Here is a 19,839-nt window from a genome sequence, read left to right on the forward strand (position 1 = left end):
CTCTGAGGGCCCTACGGGACCACGTGTCCTCTCTGGGACCACATCTGCCACCCACGTTCCCACTGGGACTCCATGTGTCCCCTACGGGCATCGGTGTCCCCTATGGACCCAGATGTCACTTACGGGCCCATGTGCCCCCCACGAGCTCACGTGGTCCCTATGGGCTCACAGGGACCCTATGGGCTCCCGTGGCACCTACGGGCTCCTATGGCACCCCATGGGCTCCGACGTCCTCCACGCGCTCGGTCCGCCCCAGGAGCCCGTGGGTGCCCCCCGGGCGTCCCCCCGCGGCCCCAGCGCAGGGTGGGCCCTGCCGGACGCCAGGGGCTGCCGAAACCACAGCGGCAGCGAGCGCCGCCGAAGCCGCAACTGGGACACGGCCCCACCTCGCAGGAAGGCGCCTGCCGCCCCGGCACAGCCCGGCACGGCCCCGGCATGGCACCGGCGTGGCACCGGCGTGGCCCTGGCACAGCCTGGTACAGCCACGGCACCAGTGGGCAGGGGGCCATGGGGTGCGGTCACGGGGATGGGGGGCACCGGAGCCGTGGGTGTGGGGGACACCGGGGCTGGGGACACCAGGGCTGGGGACACCAGGGCTGGGGACACCGGGGCTGGGGACACCGGGGATGAGGACACCGGGGCTGGGGACACTGGGGATGGGGAAGTGGGGGGACACCGGAGCCGGGGAACGGCTGAGCTTGAGGGGACCCCAGAGCCAAGGGCCACCGGCGCTGGGGGGCCACGGGAGCCGCAGGACACCAGAGCAAACACAGCAGAGCTGGGGGACACCGGGGTGGGGACACTGCAGCTGGGGGGGACCCCAACCCCGGAGATGCCCTAGAGCCCCCAGGAGACCCCTCCCGCCCCGACGGCTCTCGCCCACCGACTGCCACCGGCTTGTCACCCTCTGCCCTGCACACGCTTGTGCACATACGTGTGCATCCATGCAACCCTGCGCATGCTTGTGCACACTCAGACATGCCTGAGCCCCCCCCCAGCTCACACACGCTTGCACACTCACACACACGTACGGGCACGCTTGTGCACGCCCGCAGGCCGTCGTTCAAGCACGGGGATGTTGGGGGGGCTGATGCACGCTTGGGCACGCTCGGGCACGTATGGGCACACGCACACACGCTTGGGCACACCTGCCTGTGCTTGGGCACATTTGCAAAGGGTTGTGCAAAGCTGCGAATGCTTGTGCACGCTCTGCGGGCTGCTGCACGCTTGTCCATGCTTGCACACGTTCATACACACTTGCAGGTGTTCACAAATGCTTATGCACGCTTGCGTGTGCTTGCACACGCCAGTGCGCACCTGCGCGTGCTCACACGCTCTCGCACGCTTGGGGATGCTTGGTACACGTCCGCCGATGCTCGCGCACGCTCTCGCACGCTCCCGCGCGTCCTCGCACCCTCGCGCACACTCTCACACGCTTGTGCACGCACGCAGCTGCTCCTTCACGCGCGCACACGCGTGCACACGCCCGCACCTCTTCCTCCCGGGGCCGAATCCGCTTCGTCGGCTTTTTCCACCCGCCCCAGTTTTGGGGCCCGGCGGCCGCCCTCGCATCCGGCGCCGGCGGCCGGGCACCGGGGACCCCCGCGGCGACGCCGGCCCGGAGGGGCCCTGGGAATTCGGCGCTTTGAGTCAGCCCCGCACCCCGGCACCCGCATTAGTCAACGGTGCCGGCGCCGGCGGCTGCCAGGAAGCGCGGCTTTCGGGTGCTGCTCCTGCCGGGAACCGGTGGCAAGAGGTCGACGAGGTCTCGCCCAGCCCCACGCCTCCCCGCCGGCACCCGCCGCTCCCACGGCACCCACCCGCACCTGCGGGCACCGGTTCCCCCAGGCGCCCGTCAGCAACATGGGCACCCAACGGTACCCATGATCCCCACCAGCACCCGCCAGCACCCACCAGTACCTGACAGCCCCACCAGCGCCCACCGGCAGCCACCAGCGTCCATCAGCCCCACCAGCTCCAGGGGCACCCACCAGCACCCGTCATCCCCACCAGCACCCACCAACATCCCCCAGCACCCACCAGCCCCATCAGCACCCACTGGTACCTGTCATCCCCACCAGCATCCATCAGCCCCACAGGGACCTGCTGGCACCCATTAGCCCCACCAGCACCCAGGGGCACCCACCGGTACCCATCAGCCCCACCAGCACCGTCAGCCCCACAGGGACCCATTGGCCCCAGGGCACCCACTGACTCCCACGGCACCCACGGGCACCCGTCAGCCCCACGGGCCCTGTGAGCACCCATCAGCCCCACAGGGACCCGTCAGCCCCGGGGACACCCACCAGCACCCTCAGCCCCCTCAGCACCCACGGGGACCTGCTGGCACCCGTCAGCACCCACCGTCCCCAGGGTGGGGGGACGACCTGGCACTCCTGACCCCCCCGGCGCAGCGTCATGGCAAAACACGCCATGTCACGGGCAGACACGTCACGGCACAGGCCAACACGCCATGACGCAGAGGGGAAGGGGACCCCTGGGGACCCCGGCCCCAGCACCCAGGGGTGCCGGTGCCCCGCCTCAGTCTCCCCAGTGCCAAAGCGGGGGGGCAGTGGGTGGGGGCGGCGCGGGAGCGGGGCCACCTGCGTGTCCCCGTCCATGTCCCCGTCGGTGTCACCTGCGCCGGCCCCGCGCAGCTGCCAGCCCCCGCCACATCTAAGGGCAAGCGCCCGTCCCGCAGGTGCACGGGGGAAACCATGGGTGCTGGGGGGCACCCGCGCCCCCGGCCTCGGGCGCTCACAGCCGCAGCTGCGAAAACGGGGCTGCCCAGCGCCGTGGCACCGCCGGGACATGCGGCAACATGCGATAACATGCATGCATGCCTCACAATACATACGCACGCCCAGCAACACGCGTGCACGCCTCACGACACGCGTGCATGTCACGCTCTGTGCATGGACACCCGGGGCCATGTGCAACACCTGCACGCGCTGTACTGCCCTGCAACATGGGTGCACACACCATAACATGCGTGCGTACGCAGCAACGCACTGTAACACACATGCACAGACCCGGTAGCATGTGCAGATGCAGTTACACAACCCTCATCACACGCGTGCCCCAAAACATGCCTGCACAAGCCACAACATGCCGAAATGTGCCAACATGCCTGTGTCAGCTGTAAAACACATGTGACGCTGCAACATGCTGACACACGCTGACACACGCCGACACACGCCGACACACGCGGCCCCCGTGCCCTGGCAGCTCCTGGTGCTCTCACACACGCACGCATGTGGGCACGCTCATGTGCACGCTCACACGCATGTCTGCACACAGGTGCGTGCTCCCACAGGTGTGCACGGGTACGGTCGTGCACACGCCTGCCCGCACCCTGCCCTCGCACACACACACACTCACACGCTCACACACACTTGCACACGCGCGGCCCAACAGGCTCCCACACGCTTGCACAAGCACAGCCATGCCCACACGTGTGCACACACACGCACACCCGTGTGCTCCCACACCCTTGCACACGCACGCGCCTGCTCCCACATGCTCCCACCCCCTTGCACACGCACCTGCCCCCGCACACACGCAGGCACGCTCCCCCTGCCTTGCACACGCGCACAGATCCCCTGTGCCCCCACGGCCTTGCACACACGCTCCTGCCTGCTCCCACCTGCACGCCTGCTCCCACACGCTCCCACACGCTTGCACACACACATACACACGCTCCCTCACTCTTGCACACGCGCACATGCCTCTGCAGGCTCCTACATGCCTGCACCCACGTACGTCTGCTCTCGCAAGCTTCCACCGACTGCACACGCGCACACACACCCTTGCACACACGTGTGCACGCCCCTGTGTGCTCCCACACCCTTGCACACACGTGTGCACGCCCCTGTGTGCTCCCACACCCTTGCACACACGCGTGCACACCCCAGCACGCTCCCACCTGCACGCACACACCTGCACACCCGCTCCCACGCTCCTCCGTGTGCGCACGTCCGCTCTGACACGCTCTCACACAACTGCACGCTCCCACACGCGTGCACACACGCATGTCCAGCCAGAGCTGCCCGCCAGCTCCCCCCCGTGCACACACGCACACCCCCTCCCACCCCCTGCCACATGCACCCCCCGCTCCCCCAGCCTCGCACGCACCCCCACGCCCGCACACGCTCACACACGCGTGTGCCCCGCGCCCGCAGCCCCCCGCGCCAGGCCCTACCTCGCATGGCGGCGGCGGTGGCGCGGGCGGCGCGGCCGAGCGTTATAAGGGCGCCGGGGCCCCCCCGGCATCCTGCCCCCCCCCCCCGGCATCCTGCCCCCCCGGCCCCACGCACTGGAAATTTCCGACTTTCCACGGGGCGGCTGGGGGGGAAACTGAGGCACGGAGGGGCGGGGGGGGACCCAGGCGGCCGGGGGTGCTCCCCCACCCCCCGCGACCCCGGTGACCCCAGGGGAAGTGGAGCCGGGGCCCGCGCGTGCGGGTGGGCACTGCCACCACGGCCCCAAATCCCCCGGGGCGGCTCCGACGCCCCCAGGCCCCACGGGACCCCCCAGCACCCCGATGTGCCCAGCTTTGGGGTGCAGCCACGGGACCCCCCAGCACCCCGATGTGCCCAGCTTTGGGGTGCAGCCACGGGACCCCACAGCACCCCGATGTGCCCGGCTCTGGGGTGCACCCGCGGGACCCCCCAGCACCCCGATGTGCCCAGCTTTGGGGTGCAGCTACGGGACCCCACAGCACCCCGATGTGCCCGGCTCTGGGGTGCACCCGTGGGACCCCACAGCACCCCGATGTGCCCGGCTCTGGGGCGCAGTGAGGGGACCCCGCACACCCCGATGTGCCCGGCTCTGGGGTGCACCCGCGGGACCCCACAGCACCCCGATGTGCCCGGCTCTGGGGCGCAGTGAGGGGACCCCGCACACCCCGATGTGCCCGGCTCTGGGGTGCAGTGAGGGGACCCCCCAGCACCCCGATGTGCCCGGCTCTGGGGTGCACCCGCGGGACCCCACAGCACCCCGATGTGCCCGGCTCTCGGGTGCAGTGATGGGACCCTGCGCACCCCAATGTGCCCGGCTCTGGGGTGCACCCGCGGGACCCCCGTGCCCCCAGGGTGTTCGGGCGCTGCCGGGTCGTGGGGGACACTGAGGCCCCAGCTTTGGCGAGCCCCCTCCAGGCCCCCGGGGTCCCCACGGCCACCCGGCCCTGGCCCGTGCCCGTGCCCGGTGCCCCCGGCCTGTCCCGGGCCCCGGGCTCCACTTGCCGCCGCGGCTCAGCGCTGCCCCGGGGGGCGCCCGGCCCCGCCCACAACCCCGCCCACCCCCCATGGCCACACCCATTTCTCGTGACCCCGCCCCAGCCACCGCCCACCCCCCCGTCTGCCGCGGCCCCGCCCACACGACCAGGCCCCGCCCACCACCCCGTGCCTGGGCCCGCCCCCGGCCCCGCCCTCCCCTTGCCGGGGTCCCGTGCCCGAGCCCACCCTCGGCCCCCTCCGTGTCACGCGGGTCCCATGGGCCGTGTGTCCGCCCCCCCGGGGCGTGTCCCCCCCCACCCGTGGGCAGCGCAGCGGCGGGACCCCACGGTGGCAGCAGTGGGGACACGGCGGGGGAGGGCCGGGGGGTCCCCCCACCACGGGGGACCCCTCCTGGCCGTGGGGTCCCACCCGTGACCCCCCCCGGGTCGCAGCCACAGAAACACCAGGGACACAAGGGGTGATCTGCAGCGGGCTCTGATGCTTGTGGCCCCTCCAGCCCCGCCTGGGGAAACTGAGGCGGGGGGGGACACGGGGTGACACGAGGGGGACACGCAGTGACACGGGGGTGACACGGGGTGACACGAGGGGGACACACGGTGACATGGGTGGACACGGGGTGACACGAGGGGGACACGCAGTGACACGGGGGTGACACGGGGTGATACGAGGGGGACACACGGTGACATGGGGCGACACGGGGTGACACAAGGGGGACACGGGGTGACATGGGTGGACACAGGGTGACACGAGGGGGACACGCAGTGACACCGGGGGACACAGGGTGACCGGGGATGGCTACTGGCCACCATCCTCCTCCTGTGTCCGGTGCTTGCTGGGGTCCAGCCGGATGAAGAGCCCTGCAGGAGAGGAGGCGACGGGCTGGGTGGGCCCCCCATGTCCCCACCCGCCCCCGCGGGGTCCCCAGGGGTGTCCCCGTCCTCACCGGTGGCCCGGGCGTGCAGCGTGTCCCCGCTGGTGCTCCGGACGTGGCAGGAGAGGAAAACCTTGCGCCCCTCCAGCCGCTCGGCGCGGCCGTCCACCAGCAGCACGGCGCCCAGCGGGACGGGGCTGCGCGGGGACACGGAGGCTCAGGTCCCCTCTGTCCCCACCCCCCTTGGGGACACCCCCCGGCCCCGTGACACTCACGCCAGGTAGTCGATGCTGAGGTTGGCCGTCACCACCTTGCCGGCCACCGCCAGGGCGCAGGTCCCCAGCGTGCTGTCGATGATGGCGGCGATGGCGCCGCCGTGGGTCAGGCTGGGGGGGGGGACGATGACACGGTGAGCGCCGGCGCGGGGGGGACACGGTGACGGTGACGGTGACGGTGACACTTACCCGGGGTGCCCCTCCAGGTAGGGCCCGGGCTGGAAGAGGCAGAGCAGGCGGCGCTCGCTGGCGTTGAGGAACATGGCGTACTCGAAGCCGGCGCCGGCGCCTTCGATGGCGCGGAGGAAGAGCCGCGTCTCCCCCGGCGTCGCCGGCGCCTCTGCGGGGACGGCGGCCGGGTCAGGGGGGGCTGCGGGACCGACCCCCCCGTCCCCCGCGGCGGCCCCGGGAGCACCCACCCGGGAGGTGGTGGCGGGCGCTGCGGTAGGAGGGGAGCCGAGCCCAGGCCCCGGTGGCGGCCAGGCCCAGCAGGCGCCGGTACTGCTGCCGCATGGCGCTGCTCCAGCCGCCGTTGGGCACCGCCAGGTCCTGGGGGGGCTCCGGCCCCGCGGCCGGGGGGCGCGCGCAGGGGCGGGCGGGGGGACGGGGCCAGCCGCCGGCAGGCCGCGCCCGCGCCACGGCCCCGCGGCTGCGCCACATGGCCCCGGGCTGTGACGCCACGCCCGGTCAGTGAGGTCACCGGTGATGTCTCGCGCGGTCGGTGAGGTCACCGGTGACGTCACACCTGGCCGGTGAGGTCACTGGTGACGTCTCGCCCGGTCGGTGAGGTCACTGGTGACCCCACACCCAGTCGGTGAGGTCACTGGTGACGTCTCGCCCGGTCGGTGAGGTCACTGGTGACCCCACACCCAGTCGGTGAGGTCACTGGTGACGTCTCACCCGGTCGCTGGGATCACTGGTGATGTCACCCTCGGTCAGTGGGGTCAGTGGTGATGTCACACCCGGTTGGTGGGGTCACTGGTGATGTCACGCCTGGTCGGTGAGGTCACTGGTGACGTCTCACCCAGTCTCTGGAATTGGTGGTGATGTCACGCCCAGTCAGCGGGGTCAATGGTGATGTCACGCCTGGTTGGTGGGGTCACTGGTGACGTCACACCCGGTCAGTGAGGTCACTGGTGACGTCTCGCCCAGTCTGTGGCGTCGGTGGTGATGTTACACCTGGTCGGTGAGGTCACTGGTGATGTCCTGCCCGGTCACTGAGGTCACTGGTGATGTCACACTCAGTCGCTGGGGTCACTGGTGATGTCACGCCCGATCAGTGTGTCAAGTGGTGATGTCACGCCCAGTCAGCGGGGTTGGTGGTGATGTCACGCCCGGCTGGTGGGGTCACTGGTGATGTCACGCCCCGGCGCTGCTGCTGCAGAGCGGCAATGTCACACGTTGTCACCGGCCCTGGTGGTGATGTCACGCCCTGTCACGGAGACCTGGTGCTGCCACACTGGAAGCCAGCAGTGATGTCACGCCCAGCTGAGGGCAGGGACCGTGACGTCACTCCCGGTGCGCCCCCCCCCCGGACCCCGGTGGGGTCAAGGACAGCCAGGTCAGAGGTCAGAGGTCAGCCCGGTCCCTGTCCCAGCTGCCCGGCCCCTGCCACCCACCGCCCCCTGACCCCCGACCCCGTGACCCCCCGCGCCCCCGCGCGCACCCCCCGCTCCCGCTGCGCTGCACGAGGCCCCGGACGCGGCGACCGCGGCCGAACGGTCAGGGCGGGCCCCGCCCACGTGCGTCACCGGCGGGGCGCGGCCTCCTCGGCTTCCGTAGGAGCCCCCCCCCCCCCGCCCCGAGGGACCCCGCAGAGCGCCATGGGCCCCTCTAGAGGCCTGCGCCGCCCCTGCAGCCCCCCATATAGCCCCTATAGAGCCCTATAGACCCCTATACCGCCCCATACAGCCCTATACACCCCCTATACACCCCCTATACACCCCTATACCACCCCGTACAGCCCACACAGCCCCTCCGGACACCCATACAGCCCTACACAGCCCCGTACAGCTCCCGTGGGCCCCTACACCGCCCCTATACATCCCTATACAGCCCCTACAGCTCCTGTGGACCCCTATACAGCCCCTGTACAGCCCTATACGGCCTCGTAGAGCACCTGTGGACCCCTATACAGCCCGAAGACACCCCTATGCAGCCCCATACAGCCCTTTTATACTCCTATGCAGCTCTCTGTGGCCCTACAGCCACCTTATACATACCTATACAGCCCTCTGCAGGCCTTACAGACATCTATACGTGCCTATACAGCCCTCTGCAGGCCTTATACAGCTCCAAACCGGCCTTTATGGCCCCTTTAGATGCCTGTACAGCCCTGCACAAACCTCCGCAGCACTTACAGGTCATCTATATGCCAATGTATACCCCCGTATGGGCCCTGTAGGCCCCCTCTACAGCCCTGTGCAGCCCCTATAGACCCCCATACAGCCCCTTTACATCGCCACACACGCCCGTACAGCCCTCTGTGGCTGCTGTAGTCCCCCTATACAGCCCTGTGTAGCACCTATAGAAGCCCTATGCACTCGCTACACAGCCCCCCTATAGGGCCTCTGAATGCCCCCCCCCCCAGCCCTGCACCCCGGCCCTTCTATGGCCCTATAGCCCCCCGTACCACCCTCACAGCCCCCGTACACCCCTTGTCGGGGGACCCCACCTCACCCACCACCTCCAGCACCCAGCTGTGCTCCACGCCCCACGGCCGGGTGTCACCCCACGGGTGCGGCTGGGGGGACAGAGGGGTGGGGACCCCAGGGGGATGGGGACCCCGGGGGGATTGGGGACCCCGGGGGGACAGGCACCTCAGGGAATGGGGACACCGGGGGGATTGGGGACCCCAAGGGGATGGGGACCCCAGGGGGACGGGGATCCCAGGGGGATTGGGGACCCCGGGGGGATTGGGGACCCCAAGGGGATGGGGACCCCAGGGGGATGGGGACCCCAGGGGGATTGGGGACCCCGGGGGGACGGGGACCTCAGGGGCACGAGGACCCCAGAGGGCCCATGGCAGGGACAGGGACCCCAAGAAGCGAGGCAGCTCCAGCGTAGTACAAAACACCTTTATTAGCGGGGGGCGGCAGGGCAGCACCCGGGAGTGTCGGGGCAGCACCCAGGGCTGGAGGGGCAGCACCCAGGGGTGGGGGGGCAGCACCCAGGGCTGTCGGGGCAGCACCCAGGGGTGCTGCTCTCACTTCCTGCCCTTCTGCTTCATGTGCAGCACGAAGTAGTCGTTGCAGGCGATGGTGAGCCCGGCCACCAGCGAGAAGAAGCCCTGGAAGCCCACCTTGCCGTCCCGGCACTGGTCCAGGTCCTTCATGATCTTGTCCAGGGCCATCGGGTCCCGCTGGTTCTGGGGGGCAGGGGCAGCGTCAGGGCCCCTCACCCCGGCGTCGGGGCTGCGCCTACCTGTGGGGCTCCCCTGGGCCCTCAGGTAGTGGGGTCCGGTCCTGGCGCGGGATCGGGGGGGTCCCATCCTGGCAGCGTGCTATGGGGTCTGATCCCGGGGTGCTATAGGGTCTGATCTTAGGGTGCTATATAGAGTCTGATCCCGGGGTGCTATAGGGTCTGCTCCCGAGGTGCTATGGGGCCTGATCCCGGGGTGCTCTAGGGTCTGATCCCGGGGTGCTATGGGGTCTGATCCCGGGGTGCTATGGGGTCTGATCTTAGGGTGCTATGGGGTCTGATCCTAGGGTGCTATGGGGTCTGATCCCGGGGTGCTATGGGGTCTGATCTTAGGGTGCTATGGGGTCTGCTCCCGGGGTGCTATGGGGTCTGATCCCGAGGTGCTAAGGGGCCTGATCCCGGGGTGCTCTAGGGTCTGATCCCAGGGTGCTATGGGGTCTGATCCCGGGGTGCTATGGGGTCTGACCCCGGGGTGCTATGGGGTCTGCTCCCGGGGTGCTATGGGGCCTGATCCCGGGGTGCTATGGGGTCTGATCCCGGGGTGCTATGGGGTCTGACCCCGGGGTGCTATGGGGTCTGCTCCCGAGGTGCTATGGGGTCTGATCCCGGGGTGCTATGGGGTCTGATCCCGGGGTGCTATGGGGTCTGATCTTAGGGTGCTATGGGGTCTGATCCTAGGGTGTTATGGGGTCTGATCCCGGGGTGCTATGGGGTCTGATCCCGGGGTGCTATGGGGTCTGATCCCGGGGTGCTATGGGGTCTGCTCCCGGGGTGCTATGGGGTCTGATCCCGAGGTGCTAAGGGGCCTGATCCCGGGGTGCTCTAGGGTCTGATCCCAGGGTGCTATGGGGTCTGATCCCGGGGTGCTATGGGGTCTGACCCCGGGGTGCTATGGGGTCTGCTCCCGGGGTGCTATGGGGCCTGATCCCGGGGTGCTATGGGGTCTGATCCCGAGGTGCTATGGGGTCTGCTCCCGGGGTGCTATGGGGTCTGATCTTAGGGTGCTATGGGGTCTGATCCCGGGGTGCTATGGGGTCTGATTTTAGGGTGCTATGGGGTCTGATCCCGGGGTGCTATGGGGTCTGCTCCCGGGGCGCTATGGGGTCCCCCCACCCCCCGATCCTGCCCCCCACCTCCAGGAAGCCGGGGAGCTCCTTCTCCATCAGCGCCCGCAGGTCCTCCTTGCTGAGGTGGTTCTTGTCCCCCGCGTACTTGTGGAAGGTGAACATGAGGGTCTCCATGGCGTGCTCCATCTGGGACGGCATGGCTGGGGCTGGGGGCTGCGGGGGGGACACAGCTCAGCCGCGCGCCCCGGGCCCCCCCCCGCCGCCCCGCTGGCAGGCCCTGGGCTGAGGCTGGCGCCGCTCATCACACGTGTGAGCAGTTTTCCAGCCGCCGGGAATGACTCAGCTCCGGACTGCAGCCGCGGGGTGGGGCCGGGGGGGGACACGTCCTGCGGGTGTGTCCCGTGTCCCCCCCCCAGCTACGGGACACCCTGGGGAGCCCCAGTGAGTCATGGGGGGCCGTTGCGCAAAGCCCCCGGTCTCCTCCCTGGGCGGGGTGCACTCTGCCTCAGTTTCCCCGTGTCTGAGGGGTCACGGGGGGGGCAGCCCCAAAGCAGCCCACCCAAGGGATGACACTCCCTCTCCCCATTATTTTGGGAAGGGACGCTGGGGCCTGGCAGAGACATGGGGTGACGGCAGCACGGGGACACGCCTGCCCCGTGGGAATGCTGTCGTCCCCCCGCCAGCGCCAGCACCCCCCAACCTCGACGTCCCCCCCAGGGCTGCCGGAGGGTTGGGGACGGGGTTGGGGACACCGGTGCCACACCCCAGCGCGGGCGCCTGCCACCGAAACAGGAACTGGCTCAGCCCGCAGCTTCGCCTCCCAAAACTTGGGGGGGCTCCGGGGGGGGGCCAGGGCTGGGCCCTCCCGCTCAGTACCGCGGCCCCCCCGGACAGTCCTGCCCCAGCCCCCAGTCCGGGCTTTGCCCCCCCCCGGCAGGATGCGGCCCCCCCGGGGTGCGGGGGCATCTCTTGGGGGGGATGTGCCCCTAAACCTTTGGGGGGGGTGGTCAGGGTGGGGTGGCCTTGGAGCACCCTGGCCCACGTGCCCATCTTCGGGGTCCCCCTCCAAAGGGGGGTGCGGGGTTGGGTCCCCCTTTAAGGGGGGGCACTGCCCGGAGCGGGGGCAGGATGGGGTCCACCCCTAACGGGAGGGGCAGGATTGGGGTCCCCCTCCAGCAGGGGGGCAGGACTGGGGTTCCCCACCGGGGGGGGCAAGTCTGGGGGGCTCCCCCTCTAAATGAGGGGTGCAGGATTGCCCCCCCCCCCAAGCGAGGTGTAGGATTGAGCCCCCCCTAAGCGGGGTGCAGGGATGGGGTGTCCCCCCGACAGGATGCAGCCCCGGACCCCCTCTAACAGGGGTGCAGGACCCCCAGGGTGCAGGACCCCCCCAGGCGCGGCAGCCTGGCCCCCCCCGGTCCGGTACTCACGGCGGTGCGGAGCGGCGCGGAGCGGAGCGGGCAGTGGCGGGGCGCGGCGCCGCCCGGGATAGGCACGGCGGGGGCGGGCCGGGGGGGCCGGGGGGGCCCCGCTGACTCACCCGCTCCCCGCCCGGCCGCGCTCCGCCTTAACCCCTTCCATCGCCGGCTGCCCCCCGTCCTGCCCCCGAGGACCCCCCGTCCTGCCCCCGGGGACCCCACCCTGCCCCCGGGGACCCCCCGTCCTGCCCCCGGGGACCCCGTCCTGCCCCCGGGGACCCCCCGTCCTGCCCCCGGGGACCACACCCTGCCCCTAGGGATCCCCGTCCTGCCCCCGGGGATCCCCCCCCCCGCCCCCGGGGATCCCCCCCCCCGCCCCCAGAGACCCCCACTCTGCCCCCGGGGACCCCCCCCCCGCCCCGCTGCTCCGAGCTGCCCCCAGACGCCGGGGACCCCCCCCAGCACCTTCGGGGACCGGGGCTCCCCCCGGGGCCCCTCCGTCATCCCCATCCCCGCGGGGACGCCACCCCCGGCACGTGCGGGCTTAATTAGGACTAATTGGGTGCTGAGGCGTGGGACCCCGCGGCAGCACCCCGCGCGTGGCAGGGCGCCCAGCCGCGCGCCGCCCCCGCAGCACCCCGGGGTGCCGTCTCCCTCCACGTCCGTGGGACTCGGGTCCCGGCGCGAGGGGGGGGACACACGGGGACCCCCCGGGTGCCGCGGCAGGCTGAGCCCCCCCCAGCCAGGGCGTCACCGGGGCCGTCCCTGCCTCAGTTTCCCCACCCCAACAGGGTGCAAAGGTGGAGGGCGGGGGGGGGCAGGGCCGGGGCGAGGTCCATGGGTGCCCCCCCCCGCCCATGGGTGCCGGCCCCGCCCGCCTGGCACCATCTGCCGGAGACGGGGAGAAGGGCAAGCCCGGCCCCGAGGTGCCTTGTCGTGGGGAGGGACACCCCCCCGAACCCCCCTTGTCCCCAGGGTCCCCCCAAGGACCCCCTCCCTCCAGAGAGGATCCCCCCAGGCCCCCTCCATCCCCGGGGATCTCCCCCTCGGCCCCCCCAAACTCCGAGGAACCCCCTTGTCCTCATGCCGCCCCCCTTGTCCCGAGGGTCCCCCCTTGTCCCCAGGCGCCCCCCCTTCTCCCCAGAGACCCCCTTGTCCCCAGGACCCCCGCCCTCAGCTCTCCCCCTCAGCCAACCCCAGCCCAAGGGCCTTCTCTTCCTCACAGGACCCCCCATAATCCCCAGGCACCCCCCCCGCCGCCTCAAGGACCCCTCCCCAGGAAGACCCCAAGGAGCCCCCCAAACCCCAGGGACACCCCCCCCCCCCCCCCCCGGCAGGGCTGACACCGCCCTCCTGTCACTTTGCCCTCACTGAAGATGGCGGCGCCCCCTCATGCCCCGCAATGGGCGCGAAGCCGCGCCCGGCGGACCCCGCCTGCCCTCTCCCGAGATGGCGGCCTTGCCAGCTTCCCCTCACCCAAGATGGCGGCCGCGCGCCAATGCTCCCGAAGGGCGCTGAAGCCGGCGGCCGATGACCCGGATGCGCCCGCCCTCCTGCCCTTATCCAAGAGGGCGCCGCGCTCCCCGCCTTTCCCAATGGGTGTGAAGGCGGAGAGGTGAGCGTGGCCCGGATGTGGGCGGGGCCGTGCCGCGCGAGGGGGCGGGGCCGTGGCCCCGGATGTTGCGTCGCGCCGGAGCCGCGGCGGCCGCCTGTAAGCGGGGGAGCGGAGCGGACGGAGCCAACATGGCGGCGCCGAGCCTGGGGCGGCCGTGAGGGGGAGGCCGCGGCGCCCTCAGCCCGGGCAGCCCCGCAGCGCCAGCGGGGCCCACACAGCGGAGCGGGGGCCGAGCCGGCGGGCATGGCGGGGGCGGCGTAAGGGAGGCCTCGGCGGTCCCTGTGGTGAGGGGACGGGCCCGGGCCCAGGCCGCCTCCCCCCGCCCCTCAGCGCGGCCCGGTACCGGGCAGGGGCAGCGCAGGAGAGGCCTCGGGTGCCCGGGGGATGGGGGCCTAGGGGGGCCGCAGTGCCGTGGCCGCGGGGCCGAGCCGCTCCCCTCGGCAGCCCGCGGAGCCCCCGCCTCGGGCCGGCGGCCCCTCGCCGCCCTCCCCGCCCCCGCCGTTCCCGGGGCCCCGCGGGGGAGGACGGGGCCGTCCCCGAGCGGCGGTTGCTGGACTTTCGACCGAGAGGCTTTAAAAAGCCGGGTGCTCCCCGGCTGCGGGAGCCGCCGGGCCCCTGCGGCATGTGCCGGTAACGGGGGGGAGGAACCCGGCGGGGGTCAGGGGCGAGCGGCGCAGCGAAGCCCTCGCCGCTTTCGGACAGCCCCGTCTTGGTGATTTAGTGCTGTGTTTTGGGAGCGTTAAGCTTAACTTCTGGGAGGGTCCAAGTGGCTTATTTTTTAGTATTTAACACAAGGGTAGGGCGGCGCGGCCGTAGAGGTTGGGACGGAGCAGCCGAGCGCGCCGGCGCTGGGCCCGGCTTTCCGAGCAGGCTCTCCTGGGAGATAAGCTGGTCTTAAGGAGCTGGTGGGGAGGAGACAGGCACTCAAATTGTGAGTGGAGGCGAAGGAGGAGGTATGGGCTGAATTTTAAAAGAATAACCCAGTTCAGATGACCTTCTCTTGGCTTTTTTATTAAGGTTTATCACTTAACCCGGTCCAGTTTCTGGAGGAGTCGCTATACTGAGAAAGCAAATCGAGGTTTAAGGTATTCTGAGCACCCTGCCCGTCGCCCGGGTTTGTGAGGGCGACGTTAAGTCCTGCTGTAAGAAGGGAACAGGGGAGTTAGCTCTTCAGGAATGGTGTCTTTAAAGAAAGAAATGACCTAGAGAGCGCAGGGTGAGTTCCGGACTTTGCTTTCCCTCCTCCCCATGTCAATAAATTATTAAGTAGGACAAAAAGAAGGTTTTGGGGGAAGAAAATTGGGTGGCTTCTGGCAAGTCGACCAGCTTTAACACTGACCACCGATACCCGACTCTGGAAGTTTGGCTTCCGCGCTACAAGAGCCATACGTGAAACTCTCTGTAGGAGCTTTGGTGGTTTTGTTGGGTAGTTTATTTAAAAAGTCAAGGAGAAAAGGGGATAGAAGACTTCTTAAAAACGCTCTCGCTTGGCTGCTGTTCGAATCGTGGATATAAGCAAGACCAGAAGAGCTCCTCGCTAAGGTGGGTGTTCCTATATGTGATTTTTTTTTTCCTAATGTGCTAACGATTTGCCCCTCTCTCCTCTTCTGTAAGGAGCTGCTCGTGTCAGCCTTGTGCCGTCGGGACGGAGCGGGAGAGGCTCAGTCCTCTGCGCTCAGAGCCTGGCCTCGCTGAGATTCATATCTCGGGTCCGACGGGCGCCTGCCTGTGTTAATAACTCTGCGGTTGGCCTAATTGTCCTGGCTTGGAAAAGTTTGGGAAGCCCGGCTGCAGGGGAATCGTGACCAGGCGTCTTTTTGCTGATGGAAAGGGCGAGATTGGTAAAGCTAGCTGCCCGGTGTGTTCCGACGAGCTGTTGGGAGGGATCCAGGGCTCCGGAGGGGACCTGGCGGTGCTGCCCGGCTGACGTCGGTGGCAGCGCGTCCCCTGCCCGCGCTCCCGTTTCCACGGCTCGAGCGTCGCGTGCGGTTACGCGCCGGCATAGGGGAGGCTCCAGGAGAGCAGCTCCGGCGCTGCTGGGAGTTTCCAGCTTTGGGATTTTATTTAGGATTTTCCTCTTCTCCCTGTCGGCGTGCGGTGGCTCGGGCACCGTTCCCAGGTGCTGGTGTTCCATCTCGGCACCCTGGTAGTAACCGGAGAGGGGGGTTTCTGCGGGGTCCCTCTGCCGGGGCCCGTGCTGGTCGGAGCAGGCATTAGTGGCATTGGAAATCAAGGCTGCAGTTGCCACTCAGAGGCCGAAATTAGATGGGGGGTTGATTGAGGTGGCAGGAATTAAGATGGGGCGATGAATGGCAGTGAAAAGCACTTTCTGCACTTAAAAATAAAAATCCCCCTCCCCCAACTAAACCCATGCACCAAAAAAACCCCCAATCCTACCCTTAAACAACTGCTAGCAGAACTATTTTTGCATCTGGCTCGTTCTCGTGGGGTTACGAATACTTTGTCCGGTGACGCAGCGTGGCTGAACGCTTCCTCCTCCTCCAGCCTTCCCTGCCGTGTGGCTGGGGGTGGCCGTGCACGCTCGTCTTCTGCCGGGGAAATCAAGTATTTTGCTGGGCTGGGACTAGGGGGTTTGCTGTAATTAGTGGTGGGTTTAGGATTTTTTTCTGCCCTACGGGCGTTATTGTACCGGCTCAGACCTGCTGTCCCCCCACCAAGGCTGACCCAGATACAAAGTGCTACAGGGGGAAGGTCAAAAAAAACCCCAACCCTCCAAAGAGGACAATTATGGATTAATCTTTGATCGCTTCATCCTCTGCAGAGCAGGAACCGTTTATATCCCCACTTCTCTCATTAATCCGTCTTGTCCTGTAGCGAGTTTGTCAGCTGAGGTTACCTGTCCCGCGGGTGTGATGCCTTGGCATGACGAACGTGCTGGGACGGGTGTCGGAGCGGCCGCACCACGGTCACCGTGGGCAGTGTCCCATCCGTCCGCCGGCCCGGGAATCGGGAAGATTTGCCAGGTATTTGGTCCCAGAAAAGAGCAGCAGCCAAGTGGCCTTGGTGAGTGGATCCTGCGCTCGTCTGGCGCAGTCCTGGGAGAGGAGCCGGCTGCAGGCGGAGGTTCGGGGCCAGGGCTGCCATCCCGAGGGACGGGATCCGTGCCCTCCGCTTGCCGTGTGCGTGCGGTGAGCTGCGGAGCGGCTGAGCTCTTCCCCCAAAAGGAGAGGGGAAGAAACATGGGTTTGGCGTGACGGCGACCGCAGGAGCTGTCGGGAGGAGAGCTGGGGTGAGCCAGGCAGCCGGAACGACTCGAGACTAATTGCTTTTTGCAAAGGCAGTTTCAAGTTGAAGGTGTCTGAAGAGGAGAGGAAGAAATCTCCCGGTGACCTGCTGCTGGGGCGGCGAAACCAAAGCGTTTGGCTGTTTGTTTCTGTTTGCGTTTCCTTCTCCTTGGTAATCGAGCGCGTTGGGAAAGTCGGTGTTTGGGTTCTGGCTCTGCCTCGGGCTGCGCGCGTCTGCGGAGGCTGCGCGGTGCGGTTCGTCCTGCTCTGCCGCGGCCGGTCCTCGCCCGAGCTGAGCGGGGTCAGGCCTGGTCTGCAGCGAAAAGGCGACTAGGTGTCTCCCTCGCCTCTCTGCAGCGCGCCGGGCGGAGGAGGCTGGGATAGGGCCGCTCCGGAAAACTCATCTCAAAGCCAGATCTCGACTTGACGTTGGTATTTGTGACTTCTGTGCCCATCCAGGCAGGAATGCGCTGGCAGGAGGTGGCTTTTTGCGGTAGTTGCCTGAACTTCAGTGGCAAAAATCCCCAGCATCCGCATGGGTTAAGTCAGATGTTTGGGTAAGGCTCGGACTGATTAACTGCGGAGCTTTGTAGGCACCAAAAGCTTGTTTTTCCTGTTCACCTTAAATTATTTTAATGATCCTGGAGCGCTGCGGAAGGTCTCCTCCTGAGGAAAGTCTCCTCCTGAGCATGTGTGATGTGCCAGCTGGGCAGGGGTCTTCGGGGACACGCGTGCGGGGTCTTGTCACCTCTGCCCCGTACGGGAGAGCCACGGCGTGATCGGCTAGCCGGGGCTTCTGCTAGGAGATCTTTCCTGCTCCGTACACTCACGACGGGGCCATTCCTTGAGGAAAATCAAAGGATTTTAGTTTTTTTCTTGATGTATGTGCACAGCAAAGCGCTCCAGTCTTCCGATCCTGTGGGTTTAAGGCAGGAGGAGAGCCAAAGGCGAAGGGAAGCAGGGATCTCTTCCAAGTAGCGGCTGCTGGAATCCCCTGCTTGAAAATAAATTTAACAGCTTTTTGTGGTTTTGGGTGGTGCAGCTGTAAGGAACTGCCCCCCGGGACTCAGTACTTCCCCCCGTGAAGTCTCTTTCTGCTGAACAACTTCTTGTTGTGTTTAGGCAGCACAATTTGGTTTTTTTTTCTTTTTGAAAAAAGTGCAATGTAATTCCAGGGTGGTTGGTACTAAATAATCAAAAGATGCCGAATTTCTGGCTTGGGTTTGTGCAATTCAGCGCTTGGCAAACCCGACTGCAGAAAAATGAGCTATTTGAAACAAATCTGCTGGAACAGGGGGTCCCAGGGAGGGCTCTCGGCGCCCGCCGTTGCCCAGGTTGGGGTGGTGCCTCCCGGTTTTGCGGTGCGGGTGGCACGGGCGCTGCTCTGGGGACAGAGGTCGGGTTTCTGGGGCTGCCCGGGGAAGATGTTGTGGTGTAAACATCCAGGCAATTAGCTGATAAGCGGGTGTGTGGTTTATGGTCAGTTTATCTCAGAGCTGCTTACAGGACACTGGGAAGAAGCAGAGACCTCGCACCGCCCGTGCCTGTTCCTTGTGCATTTTACTTCGGGCAGGAACATCTACAGCCCCCACGGCAGCACCCCGGGCGCGGGCAGCACCTACCAACCCCGGCCTGGCCGGAGCAGAGGGAGAGCTGCGGGTGGGAGCTGAGCGGCGCCGGCTGCCCCTCGAGCCACCGGGCCGCCAAACCGGCGGCGTGGGGGTTCGTTTACCGGTTGACACCGGTGCCACGGCACCAAAACCGGTCTGGATGCGGCCGGGGACTTTACCGTCAGCCTGAAGCGTGGCTTTTGGCAAACACTTCGGTTGCACTCGGTGTTTTTTCCGCTCATGGCAGTGACCGTCAAGGCTAAGGATTGTTTGTCTTAATTTTGTTTACACTTTTATTCTGTGTTCATGCAATGACCATGTGCTGCCCAGTGACGTTCTGCTGTGATACAGCTGCAGCTCCTGGTAAAGGCTTCTCCAAAACTTGGCTTTCACAGGGTTTACAAGACCAGGGAAATCTGTTCCCTCTCCTGGGATGTGCCGGGCTGCAGCCCAGCGCGCTCCGACTTCTCCGTGGAGCTGATGTGTCTCAGCCCCGGGGGCAGGAGGAGCCGCTGGAGAAGAACTGGGGTGCTTTGGTCCGATTTTTCTCCCCTCCCTCCTGCATGGAGATGGCTACAGGCTGTTTGTACCAAGAAATATCTTCACTAGAAGCTGTATTTATAGGACTTTTCTACCTGGGAGGAATCTATACGGTATATAGTGCCATCTCCTCCCCAGCTGGAGTAGTCAGAGCTGTGTCAGACCAATTTCAGAGCAGCAGTCACTCAACACATTTTTAATTTAAGCTATTTGCATTTTACGATAGGAGTTTAAAACCCTGCTGGTGCCCTGTTAGCTGGGTGGCCGCCAGAGTGGAGACGGGCCCCGTCGAGGGCTCCCCGCTCCTCCGCCTGCCCGGGGCCAGAGCGTGAGTCACGGGCTGTGCCGGGAATAGACGGGAGATTCCTGCCGCGGTCCCGTGTTTACGCCGCCGCCGCCTCACTGTTTTGGGAACCGTAACCAAGCAAAGCCGCTCCGTGGTGACGCCGGCTGGGCGCGGGTGAGCTCTCCCCAGGGGAGAGGGAGCCACGGCCTGGTGCCGCACGGAGCAGAGAGCCACCGATTTCGGGGCTGGATCCTGTCT

The 19,839-nt window shown here is 67.3% G+C and overlaps 2 protein-coding genes across 5 annotated transcripts; both read right to left on the reverse strand.

Annotated features, from left to right (window-relative positions):
• Positions 1 to 5,890: 5,890 nt before the first annotated feature.
• On the reverse strand, positions 5,891 to 6,932 carry LOC142094061 (acyl-coenzyme A thioesterase THEM4-like). The gene is made up of 5 exons (XM_075175895.1): positions 6,803 to 6,932; positions 6,573 to 6,723; positions 6,384 to 6,494; positions 6,181 to 6,305; positions 5,891 to 6,094 (listed from the first exon to the last, which is right to left on the reverse strand). Exons 1-5 carry the CDS (start codon positions 6,894 to 6,896, stop codon positions 6,033 to 6,035), a joined length of 543 nt encoding a protein of 180 aa, XP_075031996.1. The 5' UTR covers positions 6,897 to 6,932; the 3' UTR covers positions 5,891 to 6,032.
• A 2,514-nt stretch (positions 6,933 to 9,446) lies between these two features.
• S100A10 (S100 calcium binding protein A10) lies at positions 9,447 to 13,893 on the reverse strand. 4 transcript variants are annotated; one of them, XM_075175979.1, is made up of 3 exons: positions 13,762 to 13,893; positions 10,937 to 11,083; positions 9,447 to 9,750 (listed from the first exon to the last, which is right to left on the reverse strand). In XM_075175979.1, the coding sequence occupies exons 2-3, from the start codon at positions 11,066 to 11,068 to the stop codon at positions 9,589 to 9,591; spliced, it is 294 nt and encodes a 97-aa protein (XP_075032080.1). In that variant the 5' UTR covers positions 11,069 to 11,083; positions 13,762 to 13,893; the 3' UTR covers positions 9,447 to 9,588. The 4 variants fall into 4 exon arrangements, with proteins under 4 accessions (XP_075032080.1, XP_075032081.1, XP_075032084.1 ...); XM_075175980.1 differs by lacking the exon at positions 13,762 to 13,893 and adding an exon at positions 13,657 to 13,755; XM_075175983.1 differs by lacking the exon at positions 13,762 to 13,893 and adding an exon at positions 13,706 to 13,724.
• Positions 13,894 to 19,839: the final 5,946 nt, after the last annotated feature.

The sequence above is a fragment of the Calonectris borealis genome, chromosome 29, assembly GCF_964195595.1.
Source record: "Calonectris borealis chromosome 29, bCalBor7.hap1.2, whole genome shotgun sequence".
Classification (NCBI taxonomy): Eukaryota; Metazoa; Chordata; class Aves; order Procellariiformes; family Procellariidae; genus Calonectris; species Calonectris borealis.

Bases quoted from the DNA above. Each gene is read 5' to 3' on its own strand.
- LOC142094061 (XM_075175895.1), bottom strand. From the start codon at position 6,896: ATGCGGCAGCAGTACCGGCGCCTGCTGGGCCTGGCCGCCACCGGGGCC. The intron at 6,724-6,802 runs GTGGGTGCTCCC...CCGTCCCCGCAG, and splicing joins CGCCCGCCACCACCTCCCGG to AGGCGCCGGCGACGCCGGGG. The intron at 6,495-6,572 runs GTAAGTGTCACC...CCCCCCCCCCAG, and splicing joins TACCTGGAGGGGCACCCCGG to CCTGACCCACGGCGGCGCCA.
- S100A10 (XM_075175979.1), bottom strand. From the start codon at position 11,068: ATGCCGTCCCAGATGGAGCACGCCATGGAGACCCTCATGTTCACCTTC. The intron at 9,751-10,936 runs GTGGGGGGCAGG...CCTGCCCCCCAG, and splicing joins AGCTCCCCGGCTTCCTGGAG to AACCAGCGGGACCCGATGGC.